At 35.3% G+C, this 14,498-nt stretch overlaps 1 protein-coding gene across 2 annotated transcripts in view; it reads right to left on the minus strand.

Annotated features, from left to right (window-relative positions):
- Positions 1-14,498, minus strand: part of STAU2 (staufen double-stranded RNA binding protein 2) — a 170,380-nt gene that overhangs the window by 101,756 nt on the left and 54,126 nt on the right. For both annotated transcript variants that reach the window (XM_066332364.1, XM_066332355.1), the window contains exons 7-9: positions 11,538-11,645; positions 5,423-5,635; positions 2,876-3,013 (exon numbers count right to left, since the gene is read on the minus strand). In XM_066332364.1, the coding sequence (XP_066188461.1) occupies positions 2,876-3,013; positions 5,423-5,635; positions 11,538-11,645 (459 nt within the window). The remainder of the gene's footprint in view (positions 1-2,875; positions 3,014-5,422; positions 5,636-11,537; positions 11,646-14,498) is intronic.

Raw genomic sequence — 14,498 nt, forward strand, 5'->3', positions numbered from 1 at the left:
TCTGTTAACACTGGAATGCCTCAGGGTTTGTACTTCCTCTTTCTTGCAGGAAGGAGTGTTGCCTGTAGCAGCTCCCCAGCATCATCCCCAGAACAATGGAGAGACAAACAGACTGGAGATTTAACAAGAGTGGTTTCCAAAGAAGGATGAAAACCATATTTGTATTCCTCCCACTTCGTTGCACTGCAAGGAACACAGGGGCTGGAACTGCTTAAACCTGACAAGCTTTGATCCAAACAGTCCTTGGAAAGAAGGCTCCTGAGTGGACCTGTGGTCTGTACAGTACAAAGGGTTTCTGACAAATATGATGCCTTTCATAACACTAGGAGAAATTAAAACTCCAAAATCAGGACAAACTCTAGGCAATGGATATCCACAAAATGTGTGGCTCCAACTTAATCCTTGGCTTTGGTACCACTCTTAAACTCTTGGAGCTGTATGTGTCTGGTGTGTGACATGAGCACTCTCACTGCTATTCATTTAGGCAATATTCATAGCTCTTTGATGTGTGTATTTTGCTCAGTCCATTAAGCCTTTCTATTTACCAAATTGTGCCTTAAAATAGTGCACAGTTTTTCACATGTCAAAAAAAGGAAATCAAAATCAAATAAAAATAATAAAATTGTCAAGGTGATCTGAACAACAAAAAAACCCCAGAGGTCAAAGACCTGAAGAGTTTGGAAGGAGCTTTAAAAAAATTGTAAGAAAAGGCATACAAATGCTAAATAAATAATAAATGATATTAAGTAGTTTATGTCATTCAATAATTCTTCACTTTCCTCAATTTATCATATGTGTATTTTCCTAAAAGTTTAAATTATTCTTTACTCAAAAACACCTAAATTCTAAATTCTAAGAAGAGATGTAAATAAATAATAACCATGAATATCTCTTCAAAGTACATATATATACATCATTAAACAAAATAAGATTTGTCTACCTAAGCCAAAAATATTAATAATCTTGAAATACAAACCTTACCTTCTATGCAGTTCACAATAACAATTAGAAAATAGCCAATCTGCTACCAGTTTATATGCAATAAAATTGAGGCACTTTAATGGGACAAGACAAAAAGATAATTTATAACATAGCTCACAATAAATCAATGTGTTGCTATTTCTCAGACCTGTAAAACTGGTTTAGCTATTATTATAACCTCTATCAAGGATTAAAGGCCTGACTACAAAGAGAAAGAGCTTTCTGAAATTAACTTTGGGAACAGAACACCAACTAATGTCATCAGAGGTTTTCTTCTGTTTATCTAGTAGCCAGGACAAGTAATTGGATCCATTTCATCACATCTAAACTTGCTCTTTGTGTGACAGATAAAAATGAACATATTATCTCTAGATATTTTACTTCCACATTCAATTAAATTAAATGAAAACATTGTTTAAGTAGTTTATACAAAGGTTTTTTATTCTGATAAGGTTTCCTGCATGTCATAATGAATCCACTGAGACTTCCTGAAGGTGGGATAAATAGCAGAATTTTAGTGTGAAAACATTACAAAAGAGTGAAAATTAAGTTTAAAAGTATTTGTAACAAAGCAACTGCTCTTTGGAGTTTCTTTACTTTTTCCTTCTTAGATACAGGAATCTTTTACATATTCACTCTTTTTAAGATTCCTTTTTTATACAAACCAAAGACTTTGCCAGTATTTGCATACTTCTCTAACAGAAAACTAAACTTCCAGCCCGTCTTCCTAATACCGGGCTATGTTACACTGCTCTTCTGCGGGCTCACACAACAACTGCCAACTGTGGACAGTCCCATGGGAGTCTAGGCATGGGAAATGAGATTTTCTGTGATAGGATCAAACTTTTTCAAATACTTTCAGGTCTCATAAAATGTTAGAAATCCAAGTTTAAGCTAAACAAAATTATTCTGCAACAAAAGGAACACAATACATTCTTTTCCTTCAGAGAGAAAAATAATAAATCATGAAGAAAGACCACTGAAGTCCAAGAAAATTAAGACTACTCGCTTATCTTCATAGACATAAAGGAGGAACTAAGAGATTTAAGTGAAAACATAACTAATTTTCTGGAGAAGGAGGTGCTGGAACATCATAAATTTTGCTTGTGATCAGAAGTGACATTTTGGTGTGGTTTCTGGACAACAAGTCAAAATATGCTGAGGTATGCTGTTCTGAGTTGTTCCGGCACAAAATTAACCTTGAGTGAAAACACAAGAATACAGAATCCTTTCCTGTTTCTAATCTTTCTCAACCTGCTGTTGTGCTATCTAACAAAATATCACAGTTATACCAAATCTTTGTACATGTTCTTAATTTAAATTTGAAAGGAATTTTAATGATCTACTGTTTCAGTATTAGATCCAGTCAGAGGACAGTCTAAAACATGTGGCTGGCTTTTTTTGTTGTATTTCAGAGATAAACAAAGTCATCAAGAAACTGGAAATCTGAAAAAATTTACAACACTATTTTTTAAAGCCAAAGTGCCTGGTAATATGGAGATATTAATACCTACATTTCAGAACATTACGTATTGCTGGAATCCTCAGATCAACACCAGCTCAATTTTTTTTTTTTTTTCCAAAAAGACATGTAAAAGTAAATAAATCATGAAGCATCAGGGATGAAGACAATAACAATCAGGTGAAATAAAAATAAGAGTATAAAATAATGCAAAATACATGAAAGGCATCTAGAGGGTACATAATTCAATTGCCTTTTGTTTCACTCAGAGGAAGAAGAAAGTTTAGACAGGCTTTCTGATACTGTATTTCATACTATTTTTTCTGTATATCTGACAACAAGGAAAAGAAGGAGATCCACTTCATATTATGCCACCATTTTTTGAAGAAAACACAGTAAAAACATAATCTCTAACATGACAGCAAATGATACCTGCATAACAAATTCTCGACGGCGAGGCATTCCCCTCTCTGAAAGAAGAACATACTCTGGCTCCTTCTCCTTTTTGGCCTGTTGGATCTGAGCCAAACGACTGATGGGATTCATTCCTTGACCATATTCTGGTCCAGTCTAAACCAGGTTTAAAAGAAAGAACCATTATTTCACTATATATCTTTATAATGACTCTACTGCTTCAATGAAACATTTACTAGGATGCTCTCTTTTGTAATATTCCCTTTGAGAGAATAAGAAGTAACTTATTTTCCATTTTCTGATCCTGAAGCAAAAGATAAGAATCATCAGCTCAAAGCTGTGGAAAGAAATAGTCTGCCATTTTTGCAGGTAGTGTGCATACCTTGCACCTGCAAGCTATGAAAACCCTCTCCTATCTATGGAGGTCCTCATAAGAATGGATGAAAATCAGGAGATTCATTAGTCAGTTTTATCTTATTGCCCTGTTTCTAGGACCCTTCCCATTAACCCTTTAAAATAGGCTGCCACAATGCTGGAACATGCAATACACAGAGAAAAGGTGGGATTTACATAGGGACAAAAACCATTTGCCATAAATAAGGAAGATTTCTTTTTCAGCCTTCCTGCTTTCCTTCTCAGCACTCCAGGCCTTTCATCCTACAGTGCAACTTGCAACTAAAGGGGCAGAGGGTTTACTCTGTGTGTTGTATGAATTTACACTCAAAATACTTCTGTGAAGTGAATGGCTAGAATTGTTGCTTAGGGTGAACAACCCATAAAATATTTCAAATGCATAACAGGCAATAATCCTCAGAATAACACGCCAAAAAGTATGGTTGGTGGATCTCATGATCTCATGCTGGGGAAACAAAAGGCCTGACAAAGTTGTCTGTCCAAGATCACACAGACAGGGGAGTAACTACAGTCCTTGAAAGCTCTCTAGCTCTGAAATTCTTTTAATGAATTTTTGCTTACACAGCAAATGCTCTTTCAAAGCACATAGCTATGAAAATATTTGTTTGTAGTCTTTAGGAAGAAAATAAGATCCACAACATTATATCGAAAGTCATACTTAACTGATTTATATAGGATAACACAAAGAATGCACTTGCATGCAAAAATAATGTAGAATTATTTTTTATGTTATGAAGCTATTTCCCTTTTATGAAGCCATTTGCAGGCTAAGAGAAGATGAGCTCTCATGCTTGCTTGAGCTTCTCATATAACAAACAAGTGTTCAGGAACCTGAAGAAATGATCAGCAACTGAAGGCAAAGACCAGAGAGGGATAATATATTTAGAAAGCTGTGCAGCAAATCCTACATAGTGTAACTGCTGAAGCAGTTAGAGAAGATGTAGGTGAAAGAGCTAAGACAATGTCATACACAAGGGCAGCTGTGTGGGCAAGAAGCCAGGCAGAGATAAAATGCAGAGCAGGCTAAATAAAAAGCAGGCCATAAGATTCAGCCTCATAAATATATATACAAAAAAAAAAAAAAAAAGTTATTGTTGCCACTTTTTTTGATGCTCAAAACACAAGCAAGTTAAATTGAAAGCATTTTAGAAGTTTGGCTACTCAAAAAATAAAACCCACCTATATATCCAGCTTATTTTGACAATTATTGTCTCTTTAACAAGGCCAACTGTGTATAATTAAATTTAAGTTCGTAATGGCAAATGGTATATGGTAATATAAGAGATTTTTTTCATTATTATACCCTTAGAGTCTTTCTTGAGAAAAACTTTCCAAGATGTTTGGTGAAAGGCAAAGCCAAAAGACTTTTCCAATCTTCCAACTTTAAAGCTGCATTAATGTTGATGATTTTCCATAAAATAATTTTCCTGCCAATTTTTTCATATAAGTTTCTGAGAATTAGATCCCTAGGATTTTAGTAGGAGACAGGTATATATAGTTAATCTAGGTTTTCCTGAAAAATCACTTATTCTGTATTGAAGGCAAGTGAAAAGAGGAAAGTGAAAAACAAGTCTTTTGTACATTTTCCAAATCCACTTTTGCACTCTCCAAAGTATTTTCTTATTTTAAAAGCGTTTTCTGGTGGCTGTTTCAGAACTGCACTTTGTATCCTGAGTATACTGATTGCTAAAGGTCAAACTTTTAGTAAAGTACTGAAGCACTATAGTAGCACCCCATTAATTTACTATTTCATGTATTTTTCTCCCTCTTCAAACTGGGGAGGGGAGAGAGCCCAGGGAGAGAATCACTAGATATGCTAAAAGGGATTCTCTGAGGAGATGATGCTAAAATTTCACATGGCTGGACAGAGCTGCTTAAATGGCTTGATCCTCCACTAGACTTGAACCAAACCCTTGAAGACCTCAGTGATGTGAGCTATTTACAAGCCATTCTGTTTGAGAATCCCACAGCATTCTCAGGATTTAAAAAAAGCCCAAGTATATTAGCACAGGCAAGCAAGTAAAAATATTGACAGTAACAAGCAACTGTAACAATATTGACAGAAAACGACAAATAAACCTTTATTGATTTTAAATGTGACTGTCACTTTCTGAGCAAACATTCTTAATTGTGTCAAAGGTGGACACATACCTTCAATATTGTTTTTGGACGCTTTTTAAAGTAAAGTTTTGGCTTTTCAATCACAGGAAGAGGAGGAAGTTTCTTAAGTTCTTGTAGGACAGCCATTGCAGCACGTTTCTTTGAGAGTTTCTTACTGTTGCCTTCTCCTTCTGCAGTGAATTCTCCTACTGTAACTCGTGTAACAAAGCTCTTCATGTGAGGAGGTCCACTTTCTTTAATCACCTTTTAAGAGAAAGTAACACTGAGTCAAAGCACCCTACAAGAAGATAACTTAATGTTTGTTATCTCTGCAATGAACTTATTACTTGTCCAGTTTTCCTGCTAACTGAAGGCATTAGATGGGTTTTCACAGAACTTGGACAAGTATTAATGATAGTACAAGGTTTGAGAACAAAAAATTAAGACAAGTTAGATAAAGCAAATTAACCACCATATTCAGTGTTTCACAGATAATAAGAATAGACCTACATTTTTAAAGATTTATAGAATAACACAATATACCAAAATTATGCATATTTAAACCAAGGCTGATGTTTTTTTCTTTTCCAAGTGCTTCACATACTAAAGCAATTAAATTCATGAAGGTCTACCAGGCTTTGGTTATTTCTTTATACAAAACATATTCAAAACTGTATTATAGCATTACCTCAACCTGTTTGTAATATTTTTTCTATTATCATTAAATCATTGTATGTCTATAGTCCCAAACTTCAGTCTCAATAGGTGCAGGCAGGATGCCTGCTCTCAACTCTTGCCTTGCTGGAGTACACAGCTCATAGCAATATCCTATACATTTGAAAAGTTGACACATTCTTGCCTCTGTGACCTTCAGCTGTCCCTCCCAACAGTACTGAAAAGAATTGCTAGAAGAGCCATCTTAGCTCGCACAAAAGCCAATAATTTCTGAAAAAAAAATATCATTTATTCACTCCCTTTCAAACACATTTAGCACAACAGTAAGAAAATCCATTTGAAGTACTTCACTACAGCAAGTAATAGTAATGTGGAAAGAAATTCAGTTCTGAATGCTCTATCTTCTTTTAGTTGTTTTTCTGTCTTCATTTTTACACACACATCTCATTTTAGAAGGGTGATGCAAGGATGTATTCACCCACAAATCACAGCACTGCAAGTGCTAGGATAGACATATCTTCATGTATGCACACACCATTTACTGGTCTGGACAATGTCTATCAGGAATTAAGAGACCTCATTTGGGAAAAGGTTCAGTTATTTTGTTTGATGGGCGGAAGCAGCTACTTAATTTAATCTTTGTTATAGGTAATATGTATAAGGAGACATTAGAGTATCTGACAGGCACCTCTTTATAATATCTTCAAAATCAATATAAATATAAATTCTTTTTTCATTTGATGGAATTATATCAAACCATTTGTTGAAGAAGAGTAATGTCTCTTTAGGTTGAGGAGGAAGGGAAATGGAATTGAGGTAAAGGTACCAGGGCCTTCTTTGTGTAATAACTATAGTTTCAATGTGCTCAAACCTTCAATCTTAACATTATTACAACATGTTTTGTATTAAAGTTCTTTTTATCAAGGTCATGTCCCTTGCATTATTTAGTTTTGCTGTTGCACTGTAATGAGGTCTCCTTAGGCTTGTATTTCTTTTTTAAGTTCTCTTTTGTGGCAACTTCACCCAGCAAATACCATTACCACAGCATATATCAATAAAAAGACACAAAATTAAAATTAACAAACAACTTTGTCCCATTTTCCCAGAATAAGATGACATCTATGCCAGAATGGGATTTTTCTGTTGTAGTCCTGGAGAGTTCCCACTCTAAGATTCCAGGTATTAATTTCAGAAGTGTTTTCAACACTGCCTCACTTGAACATTGCCCACTAGTGCTTGACCAGATGAGGAGGCAGCAGTGCTTTCAATGCACTGAGCCACGCTGAGCCCCAGGATGCTGCAGTGCCTGCACCAGAGCTAGGGCGAGCCCAGTGCCAGGATCTCTTGCTCTCAGACACGGTCGGGCTTCCTATCCATGCTGAGCAACTTCATCGCACTGCAGTGTTTCCCACTGTATTTTACAGTATCTCAAACCATCCCTGTACTTTGTTATCCAAGTATTACAACATGCTTGCTGTAAAACATAGCTAAATTAACCTTACTAAGGTCCTTAATGTTTCTGTGGTTCTGCTAATGCTATTATATAAGAGTTGGTCTTTACATGCAATATAACATATTAATAAAATATACAAGAATGTCTATACTGACCAGATGAAAAAGGAAAAAATAATTTGGTTAAGAAATACAATTGCTGAGTTCCTAAAATATTACTTAATATAAGTTTTCTCATATTCATATAAATGCATACAAATATATATATTTTTTTTATGAGAGAAAGAATGTTAATATCAAACCAGATTATATTTTCATAAACACAAAAACCTATTTCTTAATATAAAACTAATGCATTTTGGTGTGGCTTTCATCTTTTAATTTTTAAGTATGTGACACAGGGTAAATAATTTACCGGAAAACATTAAAAAATGTATCTTTGTGAGTGTGTAAATGGAAAAAAGTCTGTGTTGTCAATGGAGTAAACCCCATAGGATTCAGATGGGATCTGGATCAAGCTAAACATCCAAATTTGGTAATTAAGCAAAAAAAATATTTACCTAACAACATTTTTGGTTAACCCCAGATTTCAGATCTTTTTACTCCATATGATTTCAAACAGTTTTGCTATGAGCTTTGGGACAGAAAACACTAAAAAGAAATTCAACCTTTGCTAGCTAAGAAGAATATACACCTTAGGACATTAAACTATTTCCTCAGTTGAAAGATACGAGCTGTGGACATAATCAGGGCTAATTTAAAGCTGAGAATTTGATTAAGGGTGACAGTTCAATACACTTTTCTTTTTCTGTTCCATGGATTTAAAGAATAATTACAGCAAGAGAAAACACATGGGGCCAAAACACATCTAAGGTCAAGTTACATCAAGAATGAATTTGGCTCAACTTAATGCATCATGCTGACAAATGAAAAACAGAAGTATGATTACAGAGAAAGAGTAACACTGGTTTAATTATTAATGAGATGCCAGGTAGAAAATTCAAAAGATTAGGACAAGATTAAACATACATTAAACCTTCCCCCAAAACTAGAGAAGACAAATATCAGATCAAAAAAATCCATGTCAGTTACATCTATGAATACAAGATTACTTATAAGATTTTAAAATATCAATATATTTCCAGGAGCTTGTGCAGGCAGATACATCAGACTTTCCTAGTTATAAAAATAAAATCTATTTTTTTTTTGAAGAAGAAGAATCTGAATATCAAAGTGTAAAACTGCAGTGAATGGGTTACCATTCTGCAAAATCCAACTGAGAGTTGTCAGTCAGTAGTCAGTCATCCAAAGCCTCAATCCCCAGTACAGCAGAAGCCAGATAGGTGTGAAACTTTCAGCTGAGAACTACTCTCCCAGAGTCTGCAATTTGGCCTATCCCTGGATCAAAATGCAGAATCTGTCTCACTGTGATAAGACTGGGACATAAGAACACTTCCCAGCAGAACACTGGACAGGGATGGAGGGGCAGAAGATTTGCCTTTTCAGGCACTCTACGCCTTTCCTGATACTGAGAATGAAAAAGACATTATTATATTTGCTATTATAAAAAAATAACACTGAAATCCAAGGAAAAATATTGAAAATAAAATGGCAATCTGAAACACCCCAACATGTTCTAATATCTGAAGCTGTCGACCTCAGTTATGTCTTCTAGGCTCATCTATTCCTTACTGACAAATAAGGAATAAAAAATATAAATATTGAAAAACAAGTAAAAAGCAAGATTTAGCCTACTGCCAAGGCAGGAATAAGAGGTGAAATGACTGTTCTACAGCTACTCTAACAATTCCTACAGCAAACACTTTTGTATCCATCCTTAAAAACTGTTCATTGGGAACCCCACAAATGCCTTGCAGCAGTTGCATTTTGACTTAAAAGCTGAGGAATCAAAATTAGCTAAGAATGTAGCAGTGTATGGAGTAAACCTTGTTCTTTGTTACAATTGAATGTTTTTATTTAACAACTTAATAGATAGAAAGTTTTAAAAACTCATCCTAAAGTTCCTAGACAATTCAAACTAGCCACATTACATAACACAGGACTGTTCACCCCTCATGCAATTCTGAGGACATGTTTACATAAAACTTTATATATATTTATGATCATTACTTTGTTGCATAACCCTGCACTGTTGGAACATTGGCTAAAGCTTTGTCAGATGAAGAAAAGGCAATCATTTTATAGCTACCACACACAAAATAAAAGCTAGAAAAAGCTTTGATGCCTGCCTGGAATAACACAAGGCCATTAGTAAATAAAATCCTATTAGAAACATCAGATCCTGGGGATTATCCATAATTGCTTAGCAGTTTTATTGAAAAGTAAGCCAGAACCAAGTTCACTCAAAACTCTGTTTGAGTATGCCACCAATACTTAGATTTAAAGACAGGAAATAACACAAAATCTGTCAGGAGAGCAAGAAACTGTCTTTTTTCAATGTTGTTAACATTTTTTGGCAAGTGACACATTAGGTTTTTCCCTACAAAGTATCTCTGCCTTCACTCTCTCTTTACTAAATGCTCTCCATTTAATAAGCTCAAACAGAAGTGAAGAAGACATTCAAAGCACTACCCCTCTTTTATTTACAACTTCCAAGCTCCTCTGTGACCAGTGACCATACATCTCCTTACAATTCAGTAAGGATTGGTATGGAACTATTCCAAATATTTTAAAATGTTTGAGGTAGAAAAAAATGTTTGAAAACTGAGACATTAATGATGAGCTTCCTTTTTGAAATACAAGCATGTGATTCCATTACGTCTGCTCTTAGCTAAGAGTTAGGTGATTGGCATGTAGTGGCAAACTGATGCACCAACAGTCCCAGACATCCCCGTTTTATCCTCTAGATTTTACATTCTCTATAATGTTCTAACTAGCCCATATTACATGGACCACATATATGAAGCATATATGCCTTTGCCATACTGAGGAATTCCTTAGTCATGAACAATATTCTTTGTCTTTCTTACCTACCTTCTGAGAGATTTCTCAGATTTCTAAGAAGGTCCAAAATAGCTTATTTGATGTTGGCCAGTTCAAGGACATGGGCCAAACATGTCAGTAAACTGCATACAGCACACTGTAGGGCATGCCACAGCTTAGGGGGTTTGATTTTTTTCACATGCATATACATGCCTATACTTTAAAAGGAAAAAGCTCTGGAGAAAATAACCATCACCAGTATAAGCACTACCCATGTCTTTCATGCAGACTCAGTTTAATTGTAAAACAAAATGCAGAAAAACAAAAACATAAAAGGCTACTTACATTAGCATTTTCTGCATCAAAACAAGAAAAAAAAAAAAAAAAAGCTTGAAAATCTGGTGCTTCCTACCACAATGGTGTTAGATTTTTACAACAAGGTTTTGTAAGAACTTTCCCATCGGAAAATAATTCCTGTTAGTATCACTCATTCTCCCATAGTTACTTCATTGATAGCACTGGAGCTATTCCAAATGCTCTTTATTACTTCAGGTAAACAAAGGTGTCAGAAGTGGGTACATAGATAAAATCATATGAAACAAACAAAAAAACTCGTGAAAGCTTAAGTAGAAATAGATAAGTGAAACAGAATCAGAGTGTAAGATACTCATGACTTTCTGAAAACAGCACACTGAAGGTGAAATGTTTCAATTGGAACTTACCTAGCGTATTAATGCCAACAGTTAAAGCAAAGACTTTGGTTAACTCTTTGAAGATTATTTCAAATCAGATTGAGTGTGGCTACAGATTCTAACCCCTCAGCTTTGTATAGAAGATGGTTTAACTGTCTTTCTGCCATCCAAGTGTTTGCAACCGAATATTAGATCTGTAAAAGTTCTGAAAGAGCATCTATTTTATCAGTAAAAAGTCACTGTCTTGGACTCTGATACACACTGATTTTTTTTTATAATTTCCATGAATATGAAATTCATATTTTTCATATATTAATATTATCTCTGTTGAGTTTTAGTGGTGCTTTTTTTAATACTTTCTTAGGAAGATAAATATGTAACACAGATAAAAATGTAATACATACCTCAAAAGTGACAGGTATATTGCGCTTCAAAGCAATTTCAAACACTACGCTGATCTCAGATTTGTTTGCATCTTTATCTTCTTCTGATTCTTTTCCTGTTTCTCCATTCTGAAAACGATGCATACATAATCATACTACAATTCTTAGAAGATCAACAAAATATAATATCCTTCTCCCCCCAATTTCTCAAAGACTTTGGAGTCTCCTGTCAGGCTGTAAAATCAGCATTTGGACATCCATGTCAGCACCCCATTTTCAGACACCTGCTGACTGAAGCCATATATATTGTGCTTACGCCTCATAACAAAGAAACACATACACATTAATTTATAAATTAATTATAAACAGCAAAATAATGTCTATGGATGTTAGTCTTATTAATGACATGGATAACAATTGTCTGACTACACACTTGTGTCAAACATGAGGATCAAACAGATCCTTTGACCTGTTTGTCAGGCTCTCTGTGGGTACCCCTTCTTAGCAAGGAAGAAATCTGTACTTCTTGGAAAGGCTGTACTTCTCTCAGAAGAAATTCAGTCAATCATCCCCACTCTGACTGGGTCACCAGGTTACAGGTGTCCTCAGCAGGGCCAGCTGGTTAATGGCCCCTCCATCAACTTCCCTCTGGGAGTTATGACCAGTGTGAAAAGGTAGTGACAGAGAACAGCTTGCTCAACACAGAACGTTATTTATTTATCCATAGGAACATAACAAACGGAGAGGAAAAGAGATAAAAAACCCAGAAGGCACATGAAACATTCTGCTTAAAGTTCAGCTTTGCCTTACTCTTCAGGTAAATCTAAATTTTGTCACACAGCCATCAGCACCAGGGTCAGTCAGAGTTTCGCCTTTTGCAACTACAGCCTTTGGTGTTTATCCCCCAGGCCACATTTCCTTAGTTCTCAGAGGCTTCACTTCCAGCTACTTTCAAACTGCAAAGCTCTGAAATACTTCAAACTGGGATCTCTCAACAACCATGTAACCTTGGCCAGACTCCTAATTTTTTATTAGTGGAGGTAAACATCAAAGACACTTGGGCTGAATTAGGTGGATTCCTGCAGAGCTCCCATCTTACATAACAAAGTCTGATCTAAATCTTCAGCCACCAGCATAGCTACAAAATCCAGATACCACAGTTCTAAAGCAACATTTAAAAAACCCTAGGTTCTTCACGTTAAAATGAAATTGATCAATCTTTTATCTACCTTTTTTAACTGTTAATATATTACTCTTTAAGATAACACAGGGCCAAAAATCCAGCACTCAGCTACAGCATGCAGACATAGAACACCTTTTGTCTCACAAAATAGTTGCAAAATTTTGATTCTGAAAGAAGCCATTTATATGCCTGACATTGATCTGGAGCTAAAGACAAAAGAAAAATATTATAAAGAATATAGAACCTCCAGGGAAAAAAAGGGTGCTGTGCAAAACAATAACAAGGCTAGTGACAATGAAATTATGTAGGACCTCTAGCTCATTTCATATAATGAAATGTAAAGTACCACTGAAATCAAGAATGTAGATCATTGCTTACAGGACAGGCAAAGCATTGATCAGGTTCACTGAGAAAGATCAGCAGAGTTAAAAGGACAATATTTAAAAGGAAAAAAAAAATCTAGGAATGGGATACTACTATTCTGCAAAAAACCTTAGTAAGAATATTACTTGGTATTGTATTCAATTAAATTTGTCCTTAATACAGGACACTGATAATCTAAAAAGCTGGGAAAAAAAAAAAAAAAGCCCAAAGAATGAACTGATTAGAAAAAACAACTTTACACTGATACCCTATGAAAACAATCAGTTCTATAAAAAGATTCAAAAACACTTTAAAATAATCTGTAAATGTACATGTGGGAGAGATTTTTGATATCTGCTGGTTACATTTAGGAAACATAAGAAAATACCAATTAATTAGAAAATGAAGCTAAATGAATTCTAAAATAAATACCTCACAAATTATCTTTGAAATGGAGAATAATCAAACACTGGTGTAATTTACATAAAATAATACAATGCCCACTGGACTGTCGGCAAGCCTTCAAGTCAAGAATGTTTAGGTTTTCTAGCTGTAGTCTAGTTTAACCAGATATGTATAGCCTAACTAGAAACTACAGTTTAAATTTTCATGATCATTACAAACACATCTGTCCAGAAAATCCCTCATTGTCCCTTCTGCCCTTACGATTTAACTCCCTGCATATTTTTTCACCAAACATAGCAGAGAACCTAATGGTGAGTGGAGAATAGGGAGGATCGAGGCTTGGACCTTAGTATTGAGCAATAAAGTTTCAAGCCTTATGAAGATAAAATATGTTCAGGAGTGTCTCAGGCACTTTGGATTTAAATTTGATCCTCATTCCCACAACTGACACTTTAATTGTAAGGCCTTTCTGAGCCTCACATCTATGAGACAGCAGAGGTGCTTTGGCAGACACACAATAGCTCTTTGTGAAAGCACATTCACCAGCAGCCCTGCCCTGTTGGCTGATTGCTTCTTGCTTCTGCTCACCTTATGCTCTTCTACACATTTGTGCAATTAGGTATTAAGATGGCAATACTCCTTTTCAGTGGTTTAATATGGATAAAAGATTTTATCCTTCATGAAGTTTTTTCTAACAACAGAAAGAAAGGATAGCTTGAAATGGAAGAAGAATATACAGAAGGCTGCATTAAGGATGGCCCTGAAGGCCAAAAGATAGACCTATCTAAGTAACTACTGTGCTATATTCCATGGATTCCAGTCAAGTTCACTGAGTTATAATGGGATTACTAGATGGGTACCAGCAGGTGTGTCCTTGCTCCCTCAGAAATACACTGTCAGTGATTGGGGAAAAAAGCTCAACTCATAATGTTGACTATAAACAGACTATGATGGGTACTGGCTCTGATTCATGCCCAATGTTTGAGAAGTGATGAATCAATTGCCTTCCACAGATAACTAAGCCAGTCCGT

The sequence above is a fragment of the Sylvia atricapilla genome, chromosome 1, assembly GCF_009819655.1.
Source record: "Sylvia atricapilla isolate bSylAtr1 chromosome 1, bSylAtr1.pri, whole genome shotgun sequence".
Taxonomy (NCBI): Eukaryota; Metazoa; Chordata; class Aves; order Passeriformes; family Sylviidae; genus Sylvia; species Sylvia atricapilla.